Genomic DNA, 12,724 nt, shown 5'->3' with positions numbered 1-12,724 from the left:
AAACGTAATTGTACATTTGCTATTATGCTACACTGAGATTTCTCTATGGGAAATGAATTCACATAGATACCTTTGCTGTTTGTTTTGCATTAAAAGGAGCTGTTAGTCATAACAACTTGTAAATATTTTAAGTCATCACCATGAATTTGAATGTCAACTAACTTCATCTACATTCCTGCATGCTGCATAATCAACACAAGAAACATAATATTTCAAAAGTGATACTTACATCTACAATTAGGAAGTCGAGCCAACACCAGGCATTGGTGAAATATTTCTTGAAGCCATAAGCCACCCATTTCAGAAACATCTCCAGGACAAAGATGTAAGTGAAAATTTTGTCAGCATATTCCAACAGGGTTTTAATGTTTTTTCTCTCTTCAAGGTAAATATCTTCAAATGCCTGGAAGTACAAAGCATCGCTTTAGAACTGCTCTGCAGTACTGCAGTGGAAAACGTTCATATAGTGCAAGTCTACAGTATTGTTTGATTTGATGTCACTTATACCAGAAGCCACAGTAAATGTATATTTTGTATTTTTAAAAGTAATGAGTAACTATCTGTTTTCCTGTAGGCAATTGTTCATTATGAAGATGCACTTAAAACTGTATTTTGGTGGCCAAGCAGAAATATTAGGATTTATGTAATGGAAGTGTCTTTTCTGGATAACCTGACTGTTAAATAGAAGGAAATCCTAGGCACGAAAGCTGTATTCATTTCCCTTTATTTTTATACATTAAATTGATTTTGGGGGAGATTTTCAAAAGCATTGATGTGGCAACAGCAGTTGTGCTTTTAAATCCCTTATGCACTTTTGAAAATCCCTGTAACACATTGACCACCTGCCATGCACCACCTCGTGGCCTGAGGTGCTCTGGAGATGCCCTGCCTCAGTTTCCTTTTTCTTCAAGGGGCTTCTCAAATAAACTCCAGACTTCTTGAGTATTAATAGCTCTTTAGAGGATTAATTTATTACAAAGTGTACCACAATCATATTCCAGATTTCCCCAGAACAGTCCAAACAGTATATTCAATCTGATCAAGTCCCAATAGATTTTACACCAGTATCATCAACGCATTATCATATGCCCTCTTCACTCTAGGAGACCATGTTTTTTAAGGAACAGAACATAGAGCAGAGGACAGGTAACTATGGTGATTGCTTGTTTTACTCCTTGCCCTATCACTGATTTGCTATGTGACCCTTCCAACCCTAATAATCTATAATTCTATGATTCTAACCTTGGCTAAGCTAGTTAACCCTTATTTCTAGTTTACACAGCTGTACGTTGGGGATAATAATACTTCTTTCCCAGGCATGTTGATAGGTTTACTTAACATTTGTAAAATGTTTTGAGATCCAAGGAAAAAGTGCTATGCTACTCAGAGCTAGTGAAAACTATTATTACCCCATTCAAAATCTAATTAAGATATGAAATAATAGGCATAGCAAAAATAAAATGAATACATAGGGTTATATTCATAATTTAACTTTTTTTCCCTGAGAAAATATTTTAAATTAACCAGACATCAAGCAGTAGGACACTGATATTTTATATTCTAAATTTACAAGACTGCCTTGTTTCTGAACTGGTTCAGTGTTTGCTAGCCTGACGGAGAGTTTTTAGCACATTGTTTCTAAATAACAATATAAGGCCCCCATCCTGCAAAGACATCTGCATATGCTTAACTTTACATCTGTGAGTGCCATTGACTTCAATAGTGTTCCTCACATGTGTAAAGTCACCCATGTACATAAGTGCTTGCAGGATCAGGGCCTAAAGAACAATCACAAATGTGCTGATCTTTTTTTTTAACCTGCATTTGGACTGTGGGGAACACAAAAGGGAAAGAAAAATTGGGGATGAATGAATGGTACAGTGGTCAGTTCCAAACCCAGTCCATGTATACAGAACCTGTATAATTGTTCCAGATAGCAAACTGGTTAATCAGCCCAATACACATAAGCCAAAAGTCGAATGCTAACATTCTGAACAGCCAAAGGCAGCAATTAAGATTCTCATCCTACTTTGCATAAAAGATAATTTGAGTATGGGGTGAAACCTCTGCAGCAAAGGATCCCAAAGTAGAACTCAGGGCAATAATCATCTAGCCAGGATTGATTGAGTTTGGTAACATCACATGCATGGAAGCAATAAAGGTGTGGTTCTCAATCTTTTCCATACTGGAACTCCATGTTACAACAGAAAAAAATATTTTCAGATCTCTCCCTTCCTCCGACAGCATAAGAGAAAGGGAGGGTGGGCCCGACTTTCCTGGAACTGCTTCTGAACCCCATGCTCTAAGGAACACCTGGCTCACACCTTAAGAAAGAGATTCATGTCTCTCTGAGCTAGTGAAAGCCAGCAAGGGGTGACCTCCGAACATTCCTTCAGAATGCAACAGTCTGTCCTCAAGAAATCGACACGTGAGGAAGACAATCTTCACAACTACTGCTCCATCTCTGAGCTCTTCTAACTCATGTGGTGTTTGGCTGCCATTGGACTACTCATGGAGTAAAGTACTACTGCATGGGAGTAAGAGTGGAAGGGTCTGGACCCAAGTTTTTAGTAAACATCTTTGTAAAATGTTGAGACAGAAGGGTGAATTTGCCAAGGGACAAGACAAGTTTTAGTCCCAAACTAATCATCTTTAGGGAAACAAGCAGCAAGGGGTGAGTTTTCCTGAAGTGGAATGTAACTAGCCCATTGTCTCTTTCCTTTAGATACACATACACTTTAAATCTAATGAGAGATTATGCTAAATTTACCAGCGTGCCGCTGCTCAGCAGGATCATGAATATGATGAAAGTTTCGAACCAGTTGTGTTCAACTATTCTGTAGCAGGTTTTCCTCAGCCTCCACCAAATTTTGCCTGAAAATGTTGTGGTGTCCACTGAACAGCAAGGGAAGAATCGGACACAGACTAAAAGGGGGAAAAAACAGTCAAGAGTAAATAATAATATTTGGAGATATACCTATCTTGTAGAACTGGAAGGGACCCTAAAAGATCATTGAGTCCAGGCCCCTGCCTTCACTAGCAGGACCAAGTATTGATTTTGCCCCAGATCCCTAAGTGGCCCCCTCAATGATTAAACTCACAACCCTGGGTTTAGCAGGTTAATGCTCAAACCACCAAGCTATCCCTCCCTCCTAGGACCAAGGGCCCACCATGTGTATTTCTCACATCTGGGACTATTAGAAAGCTCCGAGACTGTAAACTCTTTCCTCTTTCTTTTTTCTATCACCCTCTTCTCCATGTCTCCTTATCTACTCCTGCTTCTACTCCAGTACTAAAAAATTATCAAAACCATTTAATGATGCCAGTTCTTTCTAGAGCTTCCTTCCACTGGTTTTTAATAGTGTAGGGAGTACCGGTAATGCTTTACCAGTGCTACCAGGCCTATCATGTTATGTTGTCTCGACACAAACAGTGTAGCAGGATCAGTATAATGATTCTTGGCGGTATTTTACCAGCACTCTCAATACCATTCTCAGCTTTGGTGAGGGCAGATTCCTGGCATTAAGGTACCACAGAAGTTATTAATTAAAAAAAGACAATCTGATCAAAGGGAGGTGAGGGTAGGCTGTTCTGAAGCACAAAGGCCTCAGGCCTCAGACAGAAAGTGCAGCCCAGTGGTTAGAGTACCAGCCTAGAACTTGAGGAAACCCGAGTTCAAATGTGCTCTAGCACAGGTTTCCTGTGTGACTTTGGGCAAGTCACTTAGGCCTGGCCTACACTAGAAAATTAGCTCATTATAACTATGTCGCTCAGGGATCTGAAGGAAAAATCCATATAGCTGAACAGCATAATTAAGCCCACCTATATCCCTGTGTAGACTGAAGAATTCTTCCATTGAGCTAGCTACCACCTCTCAGGGAGGTAGATTACCTGCTGTGATGAGAGAACCTTTCTTTCAAATGTAGACAAGCCTCTGACTCTCTGGGTGTCAGTTTCCTACCTTTGAAAGGGGGATAATAGTACTTTCCTACCTCATAGGGGTGTTGTGAGGATAAATACATTAAAGATTGTGAAGCACTCAGATACTATAGAAAAGAAGGTCCATATAACAACTACCTAAAATAAATTCAAAGTGTAACAGGTATGGCAATTTCCTGGACAAACCTTAGTGAATGTTAAGAGTATAGCAGTAGAAATATACACTATCCACCTGACCAGAATAATGATAGTGACTGTGAAATACTTAAAGAGGCCAGAAAATTCAGTAATAATGTGTAACTTCAACTGGGAAAATGTTGCCTCAGGGCATGACACAGAGAACATTTCTAAACATCATAAATGATTGCTTCTTGGAGCAGCTAGTCCCAGAACCCACAAGGGGAAAGGCAATACTTAATTTAGTCCTAAGTGGAGCACAGGATCTGGTCCAAGAGGTAGCTATAGCTGACCACAATGCAATGAAATTTAGCATCCTTGTAGAGAGGGAAATACCAAAAAAACCCCAATCACAGTGACATTTAACTTTAAAAAGGGGAACTACACAAGCATGAGAATGCTAGTTAGACAGAAAATAAAAATGGCAGTCACAAGGGTAAAATGCCTGTAAGCAGCATGTAGGCCACTTAAAAGCCCCGTAATAGAGATTCAGACTAAATATATACCCCAAATCAAAAAAGACAGTTGGAGAACCAAAAGAATACCACCATGACTAACCAGCAAAGTAGTGGAGGCTGTTAGAGGCAAAAAGACATCCTTTAAAATTTGGAAGTCAAATCCTAATCAAGAAAATAGGAAGGAACACAAACTCTGACAAGTAAAATGTACAAGTATAATATGGCAGGCCCAGAAAAATTTGAGAAGCAACTAGCTAAAGATGAAAAAACTATCAATAAGAATTTTTTAAAGTACATCAGAAGCAGGAAGCCTGCCAGACAGGCAGAGGGGCCACTAGACGACAAACGTGTTCTAGTATCAGAGAGGTAGCCGTGTTAGTCTGGATCTGTAAAAGCAGCAAAGAATCCTGTGGCACCTTATAGACTAAGAGACGTTTTGAAGCATAAGCTTTTGTGGGTGAATACCCACTTCGTCAGATGCATGTAGTGAAAATTTCCAGGGGCAGGTATATATATGCAAGCAAGCTAGAGATAATGAGGTTAGTTCAATCAGGGAGGATGAGGCCCTGTTCTAGCAGTTGAGGTATGAAAACCAAGGGAGGAGAAACTGGTTTTGTAGTTGGCAAGCCATTCACAGTCTTTGTTTAATCCTGAGCTGATGGTGTCAAATTTGCAGATGAACTGAAGCTCAGCAGTTTCTCTTTGAAGTCTGGTCCTGAAATTTTTTTGCTGCAGGATGGCCACCTTAAGGTCTGCTATAGTGTGGCCACGGAGGCTGAAGTGTTCTCCTACAGGTTTTTGTATATTGCCATTCCTAATATCTGATTTGTGTCCATTTATCCTTTTCCGTAGAGACTGTCCAGTTTGGCCGATGTACATAGTAGAGGGGCATTGCTGGCATATGATGGCGTATATTACATTGGTGGACTGGCAGGTGAATGAACCGGTGATGGTGTGGCTGATCTGGTTAGGTCCTGTGATGGTGTCGCTGATGTAGATGTGGGCAGAGTTGGCATCGAGGTTTGTTGCATGGTTCCTAAGCTAGAGTGTTCTAGGAGCACTCAAGAAAGACAAGACCAAGGCAGAGAAGCTAAATGAATTCTTTGCAACAGTCTTCACTGCAGAAGATATGGGGCAGATACCCACATCACAGCTATTCTGTTGGGGTGACAAATCTGAAGTACTGTCCCAAATCGATGTGTCAGTAGAAGAGGTTTTAAAACAAATTGATAAGTTAAACAGTAATAAGTAACCAGGATCAGATGGTATTCACCAGGAGTTCTGAAGGGACTCAGAAATGAAATTGCAGAACTGTAGTAACCTGTCACCAAAATCAGTCTCTGTACTAGATGATTGAAAATTAACTAATGTAACACAGAGTTTTAAACAGGACTCCAGAGATTTTGGGACTTACAGGCTGGTAAGTCTAATGTACCAAGAAAACTGATATAAATGATTATAAAGAATAGAATCATCAACACACAGAAAAGCACACTTTGTTGGGCAAGAGTCAACACAGCTTTTGTAAAGGGATGTCATGCCTCACCAATCTATGATAATTCTTTGAGGGAGTCAACAAGCACGAGGATAAGGGTGATCCAGTCAATCTACTGTACTTGAATTTTCAGAATGTCTTTGATAAAGTCCCTTATTAAAGGCTCTTATTAAAACTAAGGTCTGGTCTACAATACAGACCTATACAGGTATAACTGCGTGGCTCAGGGGTGTGAAAAATCCATATCCCAAAGCAAGGTACTTATCCCAGCCTAACACCCCATGTAGACTGTGCTATTTTGGTGGGAGAGCTACTGCCTCTCAGGAAGGAGGATTAACTAAAATGATGAGAGAGCTCTCTTTCCTCAGCTTAGAGCGTCTTCATTAAAGCACTACAGCGGTGCAGCGGCACCGATGCAGCATTTTAAGTGTAAACGTGCCCTAGATAGCCATGGGATAAGAGGGTAGGTTTTCTCATGGATTAGTAACTGGTTGAAAGATAGGAAACAACAAGTAGGAATAAATGGTCAGTTTTCATCAATGGTGGGCAACCTCATGCAGCCTGTCAGGGTAATCCGCAGGCAGGCCACAAGACAGTTTGTTTACATTTGCATGGCCGCCTGCAGCTTCCAGTGGCCACGGTTTGCAGTTTTCATCATGGAGAGAGGTGAACAGTAGTGTCTCCTAAAGAGCTGGGACCAGTGCTGTTCAACATACTCAATGATGTGGAAAAGGAGGAGAACAGTAAAGTGGCAAAGTTTGCAGGTGATACATTATTCAAGATAGTGCAGTCCAAAGCAGACTGCAAGCAGTTACAGAGGGATCTCAGAAAACTGCGTGACTGGCCGACAAAATGGCAGATGAAATTCAGTGTTGATAAATGCAAAGTAATGCACATTGTAAAACATAATCCCAGTTATACATGCAAAATGATGGGGTCTAAATTAGCTGTTACCACTCAAGAAACAGATCATGGAGTCACAGTGGATAGTTTTCTGAAAACATCTGGTCAATGCACAGCAGCAATCAAAAAGGCTAACGGTATGTTAGGAACTATTAGGAAAGGGAGAGAAAATTAGACAGAAAATATCATAATACCACTATAAAAATCCATGGTGCAGCCACACCTTGAATATTGTGTCAACTTCTGGTCACTTCACCTCATAAAGGATATAGTGGTACTTGAAAAGGTTCAGAGAAGGGCAACAAGGATGGTGTAACAGGGGTGCTCTCTGCGCCCCACTGGGGTCACTCTCCTGGTCCCACTCCCCAATGAGTCAGGACCATTTCAAGCTGGTGCAACACCCATGCTCTTTATTCCTGTGTCCGGTCCTCACCATCAAGCTCCAACTATTTACAGATTATTTAGAGGTTTGGCCTAACACAGGCCACAGTGGCAACAGGGTAGCAGGTTCCTGGCTCCTTCTGAGCCTACTCTCAGCTCCTGGTCTCTGCGCACCCACCCCCCACGTACTCACTTTCACCCAAGCATTTAGCCCATTAATGAGGCTGGCAGGTGCGGTCAGTTTACAGGCCAGCCCTAGCTAGTGGCCCAGCCCCAACACATTTTCCCTGATTGGGTCTGGAGTAGCAGAAGCTGATTACGGCTTCCCCTGCAGCGCCCTGCCACAGATAGTCAGTGGTATGGAACAGCTTCCATACTAGGAGAAATGAAAAAGATTAGGGTTGTTCAGCTTAGAATAGAGACGACTGAGAAAGGATATGATAGAGGTCTATAAAATCATGAATGGTATGGAGAAAGTGAATAGAGAAGTGTATTTACCTTTTCACACAATACAAAAACCAAGGGTCACTCAATGAAATTAATGGGCAGCAGGTTAAATACAAACAAGAGGAAGTACTCTTTTTCACACAATGGACAACTAACCTGTGGAACGCATTGCTATGGGATGTAGTGATGGCCAAAAGTATAACTGAGTTAAAAAAAGAACTGGGTAAGTTAAGGTAGGATAGAGCTATCAGTGGCTATTAGCCAAGATTGTCAGGGATCCAACCTCATCATCGGAACATCCCTAAACCTCTGACTACTAGAAGCCAGAAGTGTAAACCAGAGGTGGATCACTCCAAAATTGCCCTGTTCTGTACGCTTCTCAGGCATTGTTAGAGACCGAATACTGGGGAAGATGGACCATGGTCTGACCCAGTAAGGCAGCTCTTCTGCTCTTATGTTAGGTAAGTTTAAGTATCTTATGAGCTCACTATATGAAAATAGAAATGTTTATGTATTGTTCTGGGATTGTATGTAACTTGTTTAGGAGACATGACTCAAGTAAACCTTGGGAAATGTTATGAGTTCGAATGGATTCTTTTAAACAATGGACTGACACAAGAGCTAACTCTTATTTAAGTAGGTTTCCAAGGAAATCTCTAGGTGGAGGGGTATGCAAATGCCACTACTTCAATTAAGCAAAAACTCAACCTTTTAACCTTTGCAAGACCTTTTGTCTGCAGATCACCTGTTACATGGAGATAGATCAAAGACCTCAAAACTGTATAAAGAAGTAACTCACAGATTCGTGAGTGTTCATGTTCTGAGCAAAAGGAGTGATGAACTGTTAAGCACAGGAAAGACTCTGGGTGGGATTTGGCCTGGGTTCACTAGCCAGAGCCCTTTTTGGAGTTGGGGGGCGGTGGTGATTTCTGGTAAGATTATTAGCACACGTGTAGGTTCTTTCATTGTTTTAAACATGTTTTCTTTGTAATGCTTTTATCTCAAGAATAAATGTGCTTGCTTAGAAAGTACTAAAAGTGTGATTGCTTAACTGTGGGAAACTACCCTGTTTACCATCTCTGAGAGAAAAACAGTAAAGCAGGATGGCTTAGGCAGTCTGACTTTGCTGGGGAATTCACCGTGTACGCAGGAGGCTTTGCAGTCTGGAAATAACCAAGTCAAGAGGAAGAGAGATGTGTTTTCCAAGAGAGGCAATGGCTGGGGAGTCAGAAACCTAAGAATGGGTATCCTTGCTGGACCATACAAGGGGGGATACAGGTATAGTTGTCCTAAACTGAGACACATACAACTATCGCCATCCTTCAACACACTGGCTTTTCCTAGCAATCTTGATAATCATCTGCTATGCCAAAAAGACTGGTGTAAATGGAAATGGACAAACCCATCTCTCTGGTTTAAAAGCTCGTTTCTTGCATCTTCAGGTTTGCCTTCAGTAGGAATTCATGACTGTGAGGAGCTGACCATAATTTACCTTGTCAACGATGATCTGCCAGCATCGTGTCAATTAATTAGACTACTTAACATACAATAAAATTTACTAGAGAAGACGTACCCTAGAAATTAATGTGGTTCTGAAAAGCAAGATACAGACCCCAATTTTGCTCCCAATATTGAAGACAAAGGGATTTTTGCTACTAAGTTCAATGGAAGAATGATCAGTCCCTAAGGTAATAAAATATGATATGCCAAATCCTTCAGTAGTTAAAGATGGTGCAGGTTACTAACTTACATCTGAAGTGTAAAAGAAATGGCCAAACAAGACAATTCAGTCTATCTTGCAATGTTCTGGAATGCTGTGGTACTGCACAGAGAAATGACAGTCATCAAGAGGTGGGAAGGAAAGGATGTACTTGGAAAGGGGGTATGGTCAGCCATAAAAGGGACCTGCCGGGGCATATCGATGGGGAAAGATCCACTAAGGGAATCCTGCAGTGGGCAAGCAGCTGTGACATGATTGCAGTACCCTACTGACCATTTCAGCTTAAATTCCTCCAACCTCCAAATGTCTCCAGCACACAGAGCTTTGCACAAGCCCAGCCCATTCCATGTATAGTTTTATTCCAGTACTTGGATCAATTCCAGGTCCAATTTTAAGAACAGAAAATTAATAAAATATTTTAAAAGAATTTAGTGTTGGTAAAAGATGCCAGTTTGACGGTAAAGGAGACTGAAGTCCTCTACCTCTTTACAGATCAGGTACAGCTTGAGCAAAGGAAAGTTCCACCCCATCAATGTTTCATTCTTGAGCCTTGTCTGGGGGGTAAAAAGGTTAGTTCACTCTCCACAGCCATTCCATTCTTCTGGCTGACATTGCTAAAAGGGTGATTAGTGATGGTGATTTGTGTCATGTATTTAGGAACACTAGGAACAAGATTAAGGGAAACATTTGAAAAAATGCCTTAATGCTGTAGAAGCCTATGTCTCAGTTTCAAAAGTGATTTAGGCATTTAGGTCTAGAGTCACAAAGACACTTAAGGGCCTAACTGACACTTTAGGCACTTAAATCCCAGATTTAGGCACCGCTGGTATTGATAAAACTCCCACTCACTTGCCACCTAACCCTGTAGACAGCTAAATAAAGTTTTTGCAGTAAAAGTTCCTTAGGCACCTACATTTATTTCTCTGGGCATATACCCTGCTGCCTCATTGGTTTCCCAGAGAGTAGTTTAAGCATGGAGTGGCAGAATCAGAACCTCAGAGAGGGCCAAATCCATTACTAATGTAAGGCAGTGCCTGTTAAATCAATACATTTGCACTGGTTTGTATAGTGGTGAATTTGGCCCAAGAACAATGGCTGTGTTTTCAATTCATATCAGAACAGTGCATGTCGTTTCTGACTAAAAGAGGACCTTTCCACCTGGAAACATTTCCAAATGCAAATGTCATTTAGTTTTTTCCTGCTTTTTATAACTACTGAGTTATTCCCTTCGCCCACTGCGGTCTCCTGTAGTGAAATCAAAAATTACATAACGCTAAATTTGTGACCCGACAATAGCTTTCTTGTGAGCATAAGGTGATATATTCTATACATCAGACTTCATTGCAGTTACAGGTAGAAGGCAGTGCCAGATTGTGAGAGAGAAAGCTCTTACTCAAGTGTCTGCAATAAGGAATTATGGAAAAGCAATAGCAAATTTCCAATGTAGTTTGTGTAAATATTTTGTTTTGCATTCAAGTTTTCCAATGTGCAAATCTTCTGTTAAGGGAATTAGAAACTAAAACTAGAGGCTAAAATACAAGCATGAAGTCACACTAAAAACTTGATTTCTAATGACACTGAGGCTCTCTATAGACCCTTTGTCAAAAATCCAGTTATTTAATACCCAGAAATACTTTAAAATATAAATACAACAGTCAAAACTGCATCAGTTGAACTGAGATGCTGATTATCTGTTGTAAATAAAGAAAACAGATTAATTTCTTGCATGACATGGCACAGAATAACCTGCACTTGAGTAATATTTGGTAGAATATATTTGGTTATTGTTATATTTAAATTAAAGCCATTTTGTAGATACCTTTTGGCATAAGGTCCTAATTACACTCACTTTTCAAGACAATAAAAAAGACGGTTACTCACCTTTGTAACTGTTCTTCGAGATGTGTTGCTCATATCCATTCCAGTTAGGTGTGCGCGCACTGTGTGCACGTTCGTTGGAGATTTTTACCCTAGTAACACTCAGTGGGCCGGCAGGGTGCCCCCTGGAGTGGCGCTGCCATGGCGCCGGATATATACCCCTGTCGGCCCATCCGCTCCTCAGTTCCTTCTTGCCGGCTACTCCGACAGTGGGGAAGGAGGGCGGGTGTGGAATGAATATGAGCAACACATCTTGAAGAACAACAGTTACAAAGGTGAGTAACCATCATTTCTTCTTCGAGTGCTTGCTCATATCCATTCCAGTTAGGTGATTCCCAAGCCTTAGCTAGGGGCTGGGGTCGGAGCGAGACGTTGCGGAATGTAAGACCACTAAGCCGAAGGTGGCATCATCTCTGGACTGCTGGACCAATGCATAGTGCGATGCAAAGGTGTGGATGGAAGACCAGGTGGCCGTGCGGCAGATTTCCTGTATGGGAACAGGGGCCAAGAATGCGGCAGATGAGTCTTGAGCCTGAGTAGAGTGGGCGGTGAGATGGCCAGTCAGAACGTGAGCCAAGTCATAGCATGCCCGAATACAGGATGTCACCCAAGATGCAATCCATTGGGAAGAGATTGCCATGCCCTTCATACGTTCTGCCACCGCTACAAATAGCTGAGGTGAACGCTGGAAGGGTTTGGTCCTCTCGATGTAAAAGGCGAGAGCCCTGCGGACATCCAGAGTATGCAGCTGCTGTTCCCGTCGCGATGAGTGTGGCTTTGGAAAAAAGACTGGCAGGAAGATGTACTGATTAACGTGAAAGGTAGAGATGACTTTAGGGAGGAACGCTGGGTGTGGTCGCAGCTGTACCTTGTCCTTATGGAACACCGTATACAGAGGATCCACAGTCAGTGCTCGAAGTTCTGAGACTCGCCTAGCCGAGGTGACAGCAACTAGGAATGCTGTCTTCCAAGACAGGTACAGCAGCGAGCATGTGGCCAAAGGCTCAAAGGGGGGCCCCATGAGCCTGGTTAAGACGAGATTCATGTCCTAGGTAGGGGTTAGATGTTTGACCTGGGGGTACAGTCGCTCCAATCCCTTGAGGAATCTGGAAACTATAGGGTGGGAAAAAACGAAACTGCCAGCCTCCCCAGGATGGAAGGTGGAAATAGCTGCAAGATGCACTCTTAGAGAAGAGATCGCTAGACCTTGCTCTTTGAGAGACCATAAATAGTCCAAGATAGTGGGGACTAATACAGATTGTGGAGAAAGGTCCTGCTAGGTGCACCAGTGACAGAAGCGCTTCCATTTAGCGAGGTATGTTGATC

At 41.8% G+C, this 12,724-nt stretch overlaps 1 protein-coding gene across 4 annotated transcripts in view; it reads right to left on the bottom strand.

Annotated features, from left to right (window-relative positions):
* LOC115645407 (sodium channel protein type 5 subunit alpha-like) overlaps positions 1–12,724 on the bottom strand; it is a 382,036-nt gene that overhangs the window by 87,627 nt on the left and 281,685 nt on the right. For all 4 annotated transcript variants that reach the window (XM_030550011.1, XM_030550007.1, XM_030550010.1 and 1 more), the window contains 2 exons: positions 2,771–2,925; positions 230–403 (listed from right to left, as the gene is read on the bottom strand). In XM_030550011.1, coding sequence (XP_030405871.1) covers positions 230–403; positions 2,771–2,925 — 329 coding nt within the window. The remainder of the gene's footprint in view (positions 1–229; positions 404–2,770; positions 2,926–12,724) is intronic.

This window comes from Gopherus evgoodei, chromosome 2 (assembly GCF_007399415.2).
Source record: "Gopherus evgoodei ecotype Sinaloan lineage chromosome 2, rGopEvg1_v1.p, whole genome shotgun sequence".
Taxonomy (NCBI): Eukaryota; Metazoa; Chordata; order Testudines; family Testudinidae; genus Gopherus; species Gopherus evgoodei.
Note: the sequence above shows the minus strand (reverse complement) of the source record. Positions and strands in the feature narration are given on the sequence as shown.